This window comes from Nilaparvata lugens, chromosome 5, assembly GCF_014356525.2.
Source record: "Nilaparvata lugens isolate BPH chromosome 5, ASM1435652v1, whole genome shotgun sequence".
Lineage (NCBI taxonomy): Eukaryota > Metazoa > Arthropoda > Insecta > Hemiptera > Delphacidae > Nilaparvata > Nilaparvata lugens.
The window spans coordinates 38,051,037-38,067,612 of record NC_052508.1 but is presented as its reverse complement, the minus strand read 5'-3'; the positions used below and the strand labels follow the sequence as shown (position 1 = coordinate 38,067,612).

The 16,576-nt window shown below is 35.9% G+C and overlaps 1 protein-coding gene across 2 annotated transcripts in view; it reads right to left on the bottom strand.

Moving 5' to 3' along the window:
* LOC111046683 (F-box only protein 25-like) overlaps positions 1-16,576 on the bottom strand; it is a 114,651-nt gene that overhangs the window by 67,874 nt on the left and 30,201 nt on the right. For both annotated transcript variants that reach the window (XM_039428301.1, XM_039428300.1), the window contains exon 2: positions 11,756-11,824. In XM_039428301.1, the coding sequence (XP_039284235.1) occupies positions 11,756-11,824 (69 nt within the window). The remainder of the gene's footprint in view (positions 1-11,755; positions 11,825-16,576) is intronic.

Below are 16,576 nucleotides of genomic sequence, written 5' to 3'. Positions count from 1 at the left end.
GGTACGTAAAATAAGGTTAAAATATAATTTAGGGAATTTAATTGATTGAAACTTCCATAAGAGTATTGTATTAACAAAGCCTGTTATTTTTCAAGTTAATAATATTGATTGAGAATAATCCTTTTGATTTTATTAGTGATGGAAGATAATAATAAATTCTTTTTCTAAAGAAGTATAGAAAGTTTTCAGTTATGTTACATTTGAGTTATTGTTTCTGGAGATATATTATTGTAGAGTATTGCTGAAAGTCAGGAAGATAGCCTTTAAATTGGAATGGAATTTTTTAAGATTATGTTCATATTGAGTTTATGACATTTTATAATTTTATATTTTTCAGACTCTGGTTTCTTATGTCATTAAGGCTTTCGAATGATTTAGTAAATTTTTATGATAGAAATCTTAATAGACGAAGAAGAAAGTTTTTCTTTTCCATGAAATTAATATTAATGAATGTTACCATACATGAGTTAATTCCTGATATTGAGCCTGATACATGAATGTTCAAATTTTAATACAATTTAAATTATTTTCTATGTGTCTACTAATTTTATTTAATTAAAGGTAAAAACTATCTACAAGACGAATCTTATAAGGCAAACATTATTTTTACCTTAAAGTGAAATTTTCAATATATTTTTCTTTTATTGTGTTATAAAGTGTCTTGTTTTGTTTTGTGATAAATTCATAATTCTCGTTGATACTCGTTTTTGGACTTGTATTTGTAGGTAAATCAAATCATAAACTCTGGACTGTTCATTTTAAATTAAGGTTCTGAGCAGTTTTGGGCGAATGCCCGTTGTTTACACTTGTGTTGCGTCCTATAGTTCATAAATAATAAATAAAATAAATGTTGGCTAGCACACAAGTTTCCAACAATACTAGTCGAGCTACTATATGAAAAATTATATTTGATTTCACAAACCAATCAAAAAATATCATATGAGTTAGCATTATTTCAATCTGAATTATTCCTTTTCTAAGAGTATTATATCAATTTATATATAAGTTAACATCATAATTAATGAAGTATTCATTTTCTAAAAGCATTATATTAATTTATTACGGGTGTTTTCATAAATGTTGCATTGTATATTAATGACACTCTGGCAAGTAAATTCATTTTAATTCAATCTGTTAGATTTTGAGAATGAAATCAGAACGTCAAGATAAAATCTAAATAAAATAACAGAATAGACTCCTGTTTTAGCTTTTGATGAATTGTAGGAAGAGTTAGAAATTAATGCTGTAATACATTTATTTACAGCGGTTCATGTGTGTCCCCAAACCAACTTCATGTACCACCCCTTTGGTTCCACAAATTTATGTAACACCGCTTCAAGACACCCATTCAGACGACAGGTCTAGGGACGTAAAAGGACGTCGCCATCAAGCCAAATTCAACCGGTAAAAGTTCACCGCCAAAAACAAGGTACTGTAACCCCGATGATAAAGCAACGTACAGACCAACGAAAGTGCAGTGAGTGAAACAAAGGTTCATTCGAGAATGTCAATCAAAAGTGGGGATTCAAAATTATTATGAAATGGGTTATATGGGTTACTATTGACAAAATTTGGGTTCAACGGGCTTTTCTTTCTTGAGTAGTTTCATGTTGAAATTAATTTGTTATTTCATGACTGATATTGTTTGGTTTTGTGACATATTGCTATCTAAATGAGGGATAGTAATGCGCCTCCAAATCAGATGAAGAATGTCAACAAAGTAACATGAAATTGTTGTTTCTGTTGTTCGCTATTAGTTGCCAATGTTTATTGACGCTGTTTGTATTTTTCAATTATTTCAAATTGTAGTGTTATTCTATAGTAGAAACCTATTAAATCAGGCATGGCAAGATTAATTGAAGTTTTCTTGACTCTAGCCCGTTCACCTGCATGAATTAGGTATAGACTCAGGTATTTTCTAGATGTGTCGGCCTATATCTAAATTCTAAATTTCATTCAAAATTATCTTCTTTATCATCTTTTAAAAGGTCAGGCACAAGTTCCAATATGTGATGTGGATAATGTGAACCAGAAGACCTTGTTCTCTGTGTTGAATGTGGAGTGCTGTCCCAGGCTGCTTCTTGGATGTCCCTTGTGAACTTTTCAACCTCAGAATCCAACTGATCACAACTTGTAATTTCTAGCTCGGAATCTATTTTTACACACAATAATTCTTGGAATGCTGACCAGTCTGTTTGCCTATTAACTAGCCTCAAATTACATTCTTTCATCACCATGGTTTCACCCACATTGAGGATCAATGCAGTATGGTCAGAGCTCAGGTCTTCACAATCTTCTATTTCCATGTAGTTTAATGATAAATTCCTGATTACAAAGAAATCTATCAAGGCCATTGGTATTCCATGTCAATATTCTCAATTGCAGGTTCATTTCTTCTTAGAGATTGAATGACTTTGGTTTATTTCTATTACACTTAGTCTTTGCTCAAATACAGTCAACATCGACTCCTGTTTTATAAGCTTCTCCAAGATGATGTTCAGGATACCACTCATACTTTCTTGTTGTGTTTCCTTCTTCTTTGAAGACACAGCGTCAGAGTAGCTCTTGTTCGGATTTATGATGGAGGAGGTGCTGCTCTTGAATTCTCCTTTTGCAGTCTGGATGTTCAATCCCTTCTGCTCCTCCTTTTCAGGCTTTATGTTGGGTTTCTTTTCTTCAACAGTCTTCTGAACATTGGTTTTTCATTGTCATTGATTTTTTATTTTCTGTAGTTCTACAACTACACTACATCCTCTGTAGTTTGATGGATGCTTTCCTTCACAGTGGACGCATTTAGGCTCAGACTCCTTCGGTTTTGTGCAGCTGATTGTCCTGTGCTTCCCAGCACACTTCACACATCTTGGCTCTCTGTTACAATATTTCTGTGTGTGTCTGAAACCTTGACATTTTTTACATTGAGGCACTAATCTAGATGAAACCAATGACTCAATCTCCACTTTGCATCCCATTATATGTTTTATTTCATATACTTTTTTCACATCTTCTTCAGTGCTAAACAATAGAATGAACATGTCAAGTGGCTCCTTGGTCTTCCATTTCAATTTATTTACAGCATTCATTATCTTGAATCCTCTATTTTTGAGGTCAGCAACTAGGCTTTCTGGTTGGCAAGTGCTATGCAGTTTCTTGGCCATCACTCTTATTGGTCTCGTTTGTTTGTTCTCATATGAGTACCATGAGTAATTTGCTTCATTCAACCATTTTGTTGCTTCTCTGAAATCTTTTTCAGACTGAAAATTTATTTTCAATGAATTTCCAGTCAATACTTTGAAATTGAAAGTTTCCTTACTGGCAAATTTTGTTATCTCCTTATATACTTTTTCAAAAGATTTCACATTTTCCACTATCACTGGTGGAAGGGGCGGAATCTTTTTGCTCTTAGCTGGACACTTTTCTGCAACCGATGATCCATGTTGTGCAACATCTGACTGCTTTTGAATGTCATGACGGGATGAATCAATCTGAGGGGGATTCAAGAGCTTCCTCTTCTTTGAAGATCACTTATTGCGAGCTCTAACCCACTCAGTTTCTTCTGCTAGAGTGTCATCATCGGTTTCATATATAACCTGGTTTGATGAAGATGATTTTTCTTGATTATCTGTAGCTTTGTATGATGTACTACCTCCTGAACACAAAGCTTCAAGATTTTTAATTCTCTTTATTAACTGTTGTTTTTCTTCCTCTGATTTCTTCCACTTCAGCTCATCTCCTTCCAAGCATTATATAGGATCTGCTCTGTTGCTGATTAGAGTTTGTTAATTCTAATGTACTTATCTGGTGAACAATTGTCAGCAATTGATGAACAATCAGCAGCATTAGATGATTCCTCCATTTTCATATGCACAGTTTCTACTTCTTCTTCTTCTTCTTTGAACTCTGGCACCAAGAATTTGGGTAGACGGAATAGTTGTTCATCTGACATTATTCATGTTTATCAAAACATTTTGTCCAAAACACTCGAATAGCACTTGCACACATGTGCGAACACGGTTCACAAAGAATGGCCTCGTTGAAAACACAATCGACCAATTTTGGCTTCACTTGCATAGATATCCAAAAAATTTATCAGTCGCAAATTTGTTCTAATTAAAGAGTATTCAACCGAACAAACTGCTGACTTACTTTTCTATACTATACATGACAGGCAGTTGTCAATGTAGTAAGCATGGACAGCATTCTCTATAGAAGAGGTGATATTCACAATCCATTGGAAAATACAGCTGTCAGCAATGGATGTGTGCATCAGTTCCTGACTGATGTCATCACCCACACTATGAAGAATATCAAGGATGAAATCAAACAAAGTTATAATGCAGCATTGCCCGCCTGGACTTCCAATCAAGTTTAGTGTGCTGTTTAATGACACACAAGTTTTGTTGAAGACATTCTTCAAGCTGGGACACAGCATGGTCACCATTGTGCAACTCGAACAGATGCCTGACTGGAAGAACAAGGATGTGAAAAATGGACTGAACTTTCTTGATACACAAGAATGCTATTGGTGTGAATTCAAATGTAGTCTCCAAGAGCTGGATCTGCTAGGATTGGGCAAGGAGGAGATTATATTTGCAGGTTTTTCACTGGTTGAGGGCACTGATCGGGTTAAGAGATTCAGAATTGAGGATGGAAAGTCGGGTGATCCAGCTTTTGAAATAATCATTTACAAGGCAGTTGCTTCCAGAATTATGTGCACACCTTACAAATTCTATGATGAAGATGATGATCTTTCTTGTGATGTACCTGATGGACCCTGCAAAGTTTGTGAGCATGACAAGCCATCAGCTGAGAGGTATCATAGGAACAATGATTATACAAGAGGGGAGAAGCTGTTTCATTTGTATATTCTTTTCAATAATTGAGATTTGTTAATAAATACTATATACTTGAACATTTTTGTTATTATTCAACAACTTCCTTATCACTTGGCTATAAGTACATTATGATGTCATACAGACCAGTTGAAACATGAAAACTTTCCTGCTGAGTCACAGTTGATCTATTTAAAAAAGTTATTTCAACAAAAGATATACATCATGGTGTAATGGTTTACAAACAAATTACACCTGCACTCTACCTACCTCCATTCCCTTAACCTACCTATATATAATAGATTCGAACCCAGGACTCTAGAATGGAAAGCAGAAGCACTAACCACTACACTACAATGGATATCTATTTACTCATTGTTTATTATGTATACTTTAACTACTATATCCAAGTTCATTGCAGCTTCTAGTGAGCTGTGAGTGAACACTGTCTGAACAGTGACTGAACACTGACTGAACAGTGACTGAACACTGACTGAACAGTGACTGAATAGTGACTGAACACTGACTGAACACAGACTGAATACTATTGGATGCTGTTCTGGGGAATATAACTAGGAAAATATATCCCTTGTGATACAATGATTTGTTCACATTCTAGGATTCATATCTGAGACTCTTGAAATCATATATGCTACCCATTACACTGCAGAGGAAATCATCATCAATCATCAATCATATTTTATTCAACAAATGTACAGATACATTGAATAACGTCATACATAATAAAATAACAAAACACACAAACAGTCAATAACAAATTCATCACAATCAAATATTATGTAAAAATTCTTCAAATGAATATAAGGACAATCCTATCAGATATTTCTTCAGCTTGGCTCTAAATATTGTCAACTCCTCTATGGATTTTAAATTTCGGGGCAGCATGTTAAAATATTTCTCTCCCATGAAAGCTGTCTTCATTTTGAAAAATTCTAAATTATGTCTCTGTACTATTCTTCCGGATCTAGTATTATATCTATGTGAAATACTACTTCTCTTTTCTAAATCGGTGAATTTTTTAAAGTACATTATTACATCAAAAACATATTACCCATAGACTGTCAATATGCCTAGCTGAAAAAAAATTTGTTTCACCGAGTCCCTCCTTTTTATGTTCATGATAATTCTCAGCGCTCTTTTCTGCTGAACTAATATTTTGTCCAAGTTCTTTTTCGATGTGCAGCCATAGATACACAGGCCGTAAGCTATATTGGAATGAACCAATGCATAGTAAATTGCTTTCAGAGCATTCAGCCCACACACATTGGTCATACGCCTAAGAGCAAACAGGCCTGGTGATATTTTCTTCAGCACATGATTGACATGCTTGTTCCAAGACAAATGTTAATCAATAACCAAACCTAGGAATTTTGTGCTAGATGAATGTTCTAAAATGTTATCATCTAATATAATGTTTGGACTTGAAACACTTCTGCACTGCCTAGTTGAGAAAGGGACTACAACTGACTTATTGGGATTAAGGAGGAGATTTCGGCTGTTCAGAAATTTATTGATTGCTGTTAGACCCTGGGCTGATGATTTCTCCACATCCTGTACTGTCTTACCCGTAAAAATAATGTTGGCATCGTCCGCATAAAGACAAACAGAATGCCTGTCCTCGGATCACCTCAGGTAACCCCTTAATGTAACATAGAAACAGTAAAGGGCCTAATATTGAACCTTATTACTATAAACAGTCTCATTACTGTTTGGATATTCAAGCTCCTTGTATATTCTATAGAATGATCACTTCTTCTTACATTACTAAATTATTTTTTTCTTAATTTTTTAAAAAAAATTTTATATTTTTTTAAGTTTCAAAGTTTTGACCTTGACCTTGACCTTGACCATGGCCTTGGCCTTGACCTTGAATTTGGTTAGGTTGGGTGAGGTTATGTTTGGTAAGGTTAGGTTACGTTGGGAAGTCTGGCACATTTTGTCCCAGAACATACAAAACTATACTACTCACGTCCTTATGCATCCCCACTGGGATTCATTTAACAAGTGCAAGTGCTCATAGAATGAGAATCTTATGAACTTATATCATTGTGCGAATCTCAATGTGAGGACAATGAAGTTGATGTAGGTGTTGTGTTGGTGGAGGTGTTTTCAAATTACAAAGAACATTGTTATCACATGTACCTGGAAATCTTATGAGATATACAGCACTATCTGGTCTCAGATTGTAGAGCACAAAATTTCGCCCAGAGGGATTTAATTATTACATTCAAATGGTAACAATCGCACGATTTTGTAGATCAAAAACTAAAATTCATCAAAATTGATTTTTTTTCTTAAAATTTTACTATTTAAAAAAAAATCTTAACTCTGTACTCATTGAAGATAGAGAGTTTCCGAGAATGATCTCATGTCATAATCTAAAGAAAAGGCAAGAGAAAAATTTTCTGTTCGATAACTGGATTTGGCGGAAATGGCTGAAAATTGGAAAATACGAGGTTTTTGTGCCACCCTTTATCTAGCACAAGAAAATTTTGCATGGAAAAATTGGTTCTGTACTTCTCTTATGTATCCAAACAATATACTAAAAAACCAGAACTACAATAAAAATCTGGTGTGGCGCACTCACACAACTTTCCTTGCCGTTATGAAAATTGATCACCTGACACTAGAGTACTCGCGCATCTTAAGTCTACTATTCAAAGGAATGAGACAGCTGGTGATAGCCGACGAAGTCGCCATTTTAGCCGCCATCTTGGATTGCATTTGATCGAAATTGTTCGTGTCGGATCCTTCTAGTGTGAGGACCTTACGTTCCACATTTCAAGTCATTCCGTTAACTGGGAGATGAGATATCGTTTACACAGATGCACATACACTCATACACACACACACACACACACACACACACACACACACACACAACACACACCACACACACACACACACCACACACACACACACACACACACACACACACACACCACACACACACACACACACACACACACCACACACACACACACACCACAACACACACACACACACACACACACACACACACACACACACAACACACACACACACACACACACACACAACACACACACACACACACACACACACACACACACACACCACACACACACACACACACACACACACACACACACAACACACACACACACACACACACACACACACACACACACAACACACACACACACACACACACACACACACACACACACACACACACCACACACACACACACACCACACACACACACACACACACCACACACACACACACACAACACACACACACACACACACACACACACACACACACACACACACACACACACACACACACACACCAAAAACCACTTTTTCGGACTCGGGGGACCTTGAAACGTAAAGAAATTTAGAAATTGGGGTACCTTAATTTTTTTCGGAAAGCAATACTTCCCTTACCTATGGTAATAGGGCAAGGAAAGTAAAAATTATTGTAAGCACACCCCCTTTTTATGTCTATATTGACTGGACTAATAGAACAGCTGAACAGATCTATAGTTCAGGAACCAAACTTCGCATAACGGCAGAAGAGTTTTCCCCTTATTCAATAAAATATCGGGGAAACGAGCTTCGCTCTGTAGTACAAAATCATAAAAAAAAATATTTATTTATAGTTCTATGTAATCAAAGTGGATTGAGATTAATTCCTAGAGGAATGCAAACATTTTTCTCACAAAAGGCCCGGTTGCACAAAAGCCGGTTAAATTTTAATCCTGATTAATTTTACGTGAACCAAATCAGAGAAGACCATTTCAAAAAGATGGATCTACTGGAATTTATTAGGATTGAAAATAATCCGGCTTTTTTGCAACCGGCACTAAGTACCTGATTGAATGATCACAAAAGTTCAACAGCAGAGTCATATTACTTTGTCCCACACACATGCACTCGCTCAGTCACTTCCATCATCAACAGACGACGAAATTGTCAGCTGTTTTTCCAAGGATGAACAATAATAAATTATCCTTTTAATGTCCTTCAGCGAGTTTTCCCAGGAATGAGACCTAGTGCATTCGAATTTTTATATTATAAACCTACTATGTTCTGAATTTTGTGAGAATCATTAAGCCGTTTTCGATATCCGGTGACATACAAACATATAAACGGAAATAGCTCGTTTAATAGTTGACCGAACGAAGTGAGGTCTAAGATTCAAGTCGACGGTTTGGCATTTCTCTTAATGTTTGAATGTTTAAGTGTTTATATGTTTATATATTTATATGTTGCGCATTCACGGCGAAACGCGGTAATAGATTTTCATGAAATTTGACAGGTTTTTAAATTGCGCTTCGACGGTCGTATATACAAGGTTTTTGGAAATTTTGCATTTCGAGTATAATATAAAAGGAAAAATCTGGTGTGGCGCACTCACACAACTTTCCTTGCCGTTATGAAAATTGATCACCTGACGCTAGTGTTCCCGCGCATCTCAAGTTCACAATTCAAAGATTTGAGCAAGCTGGTGACAGGGCAATAACGCTGGAGACACACGAGGTCTGCTATCTCTTCATAGTGAATCATTTAATAGAATCAACAGTTGCCAACAGTTTGCAATTGGATAATATCATTTTCTCGAATTTCGAGCTTATTTTCAATTTTAAATGAAAATGTTACCAAACATTAATAATTGTAGAGATTCTCATGCTCAATCTTTTCCACTCGTAATTTTTTGTTTAAATTGTATCTGAAGCCTGATAATTGAGAATCTAAAATCAAATCTCGCATAGATGAGGCGGAGCTCCTGAAATTTTTACAGATATGGGACTTGTTGCAGTTGATAGAGCTTATCGATGACTATTTCAGGTATAACTTCAATCGAAATTGTTGGAGCCGTTTTTGAGATAATCGCGAAAAACCCTGTTTTTGACAACATTTTCGTCATTTTAGCCGCCATCTTGAATCGCATTTGATCGAAATTGTTCGTGTCTGATCCTTATATTATGAGGACCTTACGTTCCAAGTTTCAAGTCATTCCGTTGATTTGGAGATGAGATATCGTGTACACACACACACACACACACACACACACACACACACACACACACCCACACACACACACACACACACACACACAACACACACACACACACACACCACACACACACACACACACACACACACCACACACACACCACACACACACACACACACACACACACACACACACACACACACACACATACAGACCAATACCCAAAAACCACTTTTTCGGACTCAGGGGACCTTGAAACGTATAGAAATTTAGAAATTGGGGTACCTTAATTTTTTTCGGAAAGCAATACTTTCCTTACCTATGGTAATAGGGCAAGGAAAGTAAAAAGGAGCCTCCTTCATACGCCAATATTAGAGTAAAAATCAGACTATAAAATTACATCATAAATCAGCTGACAAGTGATTACACAGATGTGTGGAGAAGCCAGTCTATTACTGTATTTGTATAAGGTCTATAGTTTCAATCAAAGACATTAAAGAGGTATGCATCTTTAAGTTGGGTTTACACCAAAGTTATTAACAAAATGGTTATAACTCAATCCTTATAGATTCTATTAGATTGAACGGAAGTTGACAAACACATATGTTCATCATGTGTATGATAAGTTATGTTCAATCTGAAATAATCTAAAAGGATTGAGTTATTAACATTTTTTTAATAAATTTGGTCTAATCGCAGCTTTAAGGTCTTTGGTTTCAATATTTTGTTTTGCAGTCATGGTATTACTATGCGTGCCCATCAGTATCAATATTCTCACATTCGAAAAAAACTTATTTAATAGGTGAATAAAAAGAAACAAATGAACTAAATAATGCTGGAGAAATTATAATATTTTTGATTCTAAAAAAAATAATTTTCATCGGATAGAAAGATTATCACGGAACTGGATGAGTTGTATCATATGGAATACAAATTCAAACGTGAACTGAGTTTGTTAACATTTAAAACAGTTGACATCTGGTACTTGTGGATGAGAATACTGCGTGAGGTCTACTGTTCACAGAACTACTAGTATAGGATAATAACTTTGGTAAAGTTGATACAAATATTTTAACAGTATTATTAATGTATTACTTACATTAGACACAGCACAATGGGCCTTTAATATAATGTGCAATAACAACTGAATTTACAGTATTTGTGGACTATCTTCATTTCACAGCAAAGTAGGTAGGTGGGCCCTCATGATTCTCATGATTTTCTAGAATGTAATTATGGCTGTCCACCTGATTGTTAGCCGTGAATAAACAAATAATAGCAGTGACATATTTCTTTGTTGCTATTAAGCCAGCGAGTTGTGTGTTAGAGTAGGTCACAGAAATCACAAAAACAGGTCAAGCACGCGCCTGAACGCGAAAAACAAAAAGCCTTGTCCTACAAAAGAAGTGGGGAAAGTTGTCAACGCGGAAAGCTCACAAAATCTTCAAGATTTAATTTGTTAACCAAGTATCAGGAAATTACTTTCTTTGTTCATAAATTTTTTCAGAAACTATTGACAGAACAAAACAATGTTTGATAATGGAGGTTTTGGGTTTTCCGATTCTTTAGAAAAAAAGAGGGGTTGATTTATACAATGTACTGTAAATAGTATTGTGAGGCTTCCACCTTCAAGTTCTTCATGACTGCTTGATCGTATGGAATGGTAAGGAGGGTATGGAATAGAATTGTTCAAATATTAAAGGAGAGAAGTTAGTTGCTATTAAAATAGAACATCAATGTGATATTCATCTTACAGTAGAAGTTGAACTTGATTTTGAATAAAAAAATAAAACAATATTGAAAATACCACATATTCTATCAAGTTGTTCTTGAATTTGAAAATCAAATCTGAATCACAGAAAAAGAATAAACTTCAAAAGTCAAGGATAAAAACTCACCATCTACTATCGTTCATTGTTGATCCAAAATTTGTGTTCATATCTGATGTGAAAGAATCGCCGGTGCATCTGGAAAGTGAATACAATCAACTATTAATGTACACCAATATTAGCTATCATTGGAAATTGATAAAACAATGTGAGGAATCAACTGAAAAATGCTGAGTTTCATAAAAACAAGGAATTGAGTAGAGTGATGTAATTAAAATGTTGAAAAAACAATTTCATAGAAATAAATAATAATAATTATGTAATACTACAAATACTAGCATTTGTAATGCAATATCGACCCAAATTCTTCAAGTGCTTCAGCAATCATAACGCTTCATGTAAAGAATACCCTACTTCAACTTGGCATGATGAGAATTTGAAACCATTTCTTTACATTTTATATTGCTGATTTGATGATAAAATTAATGTAAAACATTATTGAGACGAAACTGATATCAATGTTTTCGATCCATTTCATGAGTTATGAACCTTAAAAGAAACCTTACAGCTTATAAAAGCATTGGCTTTTGTTATCGGTCAAGTTCAATTTAATTATGTTTAATTAATTCCTTAGTATACAATCATTCTGTTTCCCTGTTTATCTCCCGTTCATTTCTTTGTTTTTCGATGAAAAAGCTCATCTGAAAAGCTTATTTAACTTTCAATTGGCCGGCGAGAATTTTATTTTCAAATACTATATAATGTTCTTAACAAGCTTATTCTCAAATAGATAACACCAGTGCCATCAATACTAGCTTTCAGGAATTGAAAATCCGCAGGTTGGAGCTATTCCTGGCCACTCGCCGCCCTTTCACATAATTTGAAAAGGTGATGGCGACTATTTATTCTAGATAAGATTACTAGTTCAGATACGAATATACTCGTTTTAAAAACGTCAGCGATCAATTCCAGAAGTAAACCTTAATTTTGTAATATATATATATATATATATATATATATATATATATATATAATATATATATATATATATATATTGTCACAAAGTGAATTTTTGTGACGGACGTAGAGCCGTCGTCTAGTGAAAAATTAGCGAATTTATTCTGTTTTAGAATAGGAATAGGATCGACTGCCGGATATATTTTGTTAGATTTGCAGTTGTGTATATGCATTATCACCATCGCCGTCAACCCCTTTAAATCATCAGCAGCGGATTCATCTAACCAGATATTTCCAGATCTTGTTTACCACTCGGCTACCGAGTTGAGTCGGTATCGCTCTTCATGAAATTTCTGGAATAGAAATATTGTTTACCGGCCTAATCTACTATATGAATCAGCAGTATTGTCATCATTTGCTGCACCCTTAGCATCAGGAGCAGCTGAGTCAAAACCCCGTCACATGACCAGTGGCGTGATCATCTTTTCAGACTCTCATTGGTCAGGAAGCTCTTTTCCCCCGGCCTCCTAATTTTCAGCGACCCGGTGCAGCTCCAAGAAGACCAGGGAGAGAGCAGTTGTTCGGTGAACGGGTTCATGTACGGCTGCGTTCCGAGCGGCGCTCCTAATAGTGGTGTACTAGAGGGTTAATATTCTATTCTGTATTTTAGTGAATGGAATATTGTATGTCGAATTGCCGACTGTATTTGAAGATAGAACTTCCTGGGGGATTTTCTTTCTTGTTGGTTATTTTTCCTAAATTCGTATCACTGGGGGTGAACGAGTTATCCTGGTTTTGAAACCGGTAAGGGATCTCAAGTTTGTGTTACAAATAGTTGAGTGGGGAAATTTAGCTAGGCCCTTATAGCGGGTTATTTTGAGTACTTAATTTATAAGTCTCGACTCTGTCGCTTCACGACGTTTTTAATTAACTTATAATACGGGAAGTGGGAATCGGTTCGCTATTCTCCGTATCAGTATCCACGTCATTTCAGGTAATTGTATGTCAGGACTGGTAGTCCGTATATTTTTCCTTCTCTGTAGTAAGGTGGCCTTTAGTTTAAAGAGTAATTTTCTCCATTGAATTTTATTCTTGTAGGGAATCCCTGTCCTTTTTAAGAATAGTTTTTCTCAATAAATTTTTATTCTTGTGGGTAAATCCCTGTTCCTTTTGAGAAAAGTTTTCTCGATTAATTTTTATCCTTGTAGAGAGATTATTATCATTTATGGTAAATTTTCCTTGCTTGGTTTTCATACTATAGAGTGGCCCTGTATTTTAAATTCGCTTAGCAGTTTCAGACTTGCTGTAATTCCAAGTAGGGAAATTCCAATCATTTCCTTGAGAACTCAGGTACAGCTTGAGTTCGTCCTTGTCGAAGTTGGTAGACTGCGACGTCCTTTCTCTTTCTTTCTCTTCACTTTCCCTATTCTAAAATCCTTCTAGCTCTCAGGTACAGCTTGAGGACTTCCTCGCCGAAGTTTCTAGACTGCGGCATCCTTTCTCTTTCTTTCTCTTAATTCTTCCTGTGTTAAAATCCTTCCTGATCTCAGTTCCAGATTCGAGATCGTCCTAGTCGCGGGTTTTCAGACCCGCAAATCCTTTCTAAAATTCTTAGAAACCTGTCTTCTTTAATAGCAAATATTATTTGCTGGTTTTCCTGTGGAAAATTCACGAATTTTCCCGTGATCTCAGTTGCAAATTAGAGATCGATCTTGTGGTAGTCCTTAGACTGGCAATTACTTGGAAAAGTCTATTGAAATCTTTTCCTGAATTAGGAGTCTCTGACTCGATATTTTCCTTGTGGAAAATCCTGGAAAAATCCTTTCCTACCCTGACAACGACAGACTGTTGTCTTCCCGATATTATTCTACAGACTGTGTCTGTGAAAAATCTTTTCTATCCTCTCATAATAGTCGACATACTGACTCTTAATATAAAAGCGTTTCGGACGATTGAGAGTGATTCCCATACCCTTAAGGGCAGTCACAGATTGACCCTTAATAACCGGCGCGCAGTCATCAGATTAGCGCGGAAATCCTGTTTAGCAGTTTCAGAATTGCTGAAAATCCCTTCGCAGCTGCAGGCTCGCGATTCAGAAATCCAACACCCGAAACCTTATCCTCTAAACTTTAATTACCACATAATTGAAACTGATATACTGTATTTAGCTAGCAGGTCCAGCTTGCTGAGAGCTAGAGCGCAATTCTCAGATTGCGGATTATTGAGCAGATATTTATTTGCTGTAGAGAATAATAATCTTATTATTGATTCTCTGTTCCCTATACCCTATACCGTATACCTCACACCCTGCACCCTATTCTCTATAGCTTACACCCTATACCTTGCCCTATTTAATTATACCTTGAATACTACTAATAACTCCATAGTTCCGTCATACCTTTACCCCATAGCTCTCACCTCAAACCCCATAGAAAAACCACATCCCGGGCTTGCAGGTACAGCTTGCTCGCCGTCAATTCGCAGTTGGTTCAGATTGCGTACTACCTTATAAATAGAATTATTGGTAGGGATCTGATAGTCAGATCCGTCTCCTTGTATAGGGTTATCTTAATCTCCCTTAACACCCACCCTGTATTCCAAAGGCCGAGGGCCGAATCGGCCAGCAACGGCACGGGCAAACACTCTTCCTCTGAAAGTAAAAATCTCGCGAAAGAAGCAGAGGGTAAAGAATCAGGATAGAGGGAGAAGTGTAGGTCCGGTATCTCCACCAGTCAATACGGTCACCGACCCCGACCCATACCCGACTGTAGCTAGTCTGCGTCGTAGCAATACTTCGCAATTATTAGGAAACCTAGAGGGTGGAATAGGTCATACTAATAATATATATATATATTTACGTTTTTGTGCCTGTTGTGGGTCCAGTAAAATTTCAACTCTTATGTAGTTCCCGGGACCCCCCATTTTAAATTTGATCAGATAGTCACAAAATAAAACTATTATGTTATACCTGAAGAACTTGACTTGCTGAATGGTTATATTCCACTCAATTTATGATATATTCATCCATAATTAATCTAGATCCTTGTGAAGTTATTCACCTCATGATGGTCCTTTCTAACCTCCAAAGTGCTTATATAATTCTGCTATATAAAATCTACTCCTATGTTGGGTCTTGAGTGATTTGGCGCCAACATTGGAGTTGCATCCAAATTTTACTCCTCAAGAAGGTCCTTCAATATTATAATTGCTGCGTGAAATGTGCTCCTATGTTTGGTCCGCTGAGCTGTGTTGCCAATTCTCATATATAGTAAATAAATTCCACTCCTCATGAAGGTCCATCAAACGTTGCCATACTTCGTCTTTGTAATAATGATTCGAGATTTGTTTGAATCAACCAGCAACCGGCTCCATGAACTTGTATTGCACATAACTCAAAACATTCTGTAGAGCATTGTCAATAGACTAAGATTTTCATGTTGTCAGAATATGTAAAGGAAAAAATTGTACAAGCACCGTTTTTTTATGCATTTAAAGTTGATTAATAAAGTTGATTTATTTATTTATTTGAGGTTGCATAATAAGTCAAGCATGCTCAATAAATGTAGAAATCTAGGAGATTACCCTGAAAACCCCAATGAGCTGTATCAGTTGAAAGGGAATTACTGAATTAAGAGCCATTTGCACAGTCAAAGCTTAAACTGAATTTAATCAGCTGGTGGCTTAAACTCAAAATGTAACACATTATAACAAACAAGACTTGATATGGATTTAATCCAGTTTAAGATGGAATTTTCGTTTAAACTGTCACTGTGCAAATGGCCCTTCTATCAATTATTGGAAATTAAAAAAAATGTTTTTGACTTTCTCATCAGAAATTAACCACACTAATCTTAAGGTATGAACATCTGAATAAAATTGGGGAATGGCCATGAAATTCAAACTTATTTGCTGGAATAATATCAAGGTTTCGAT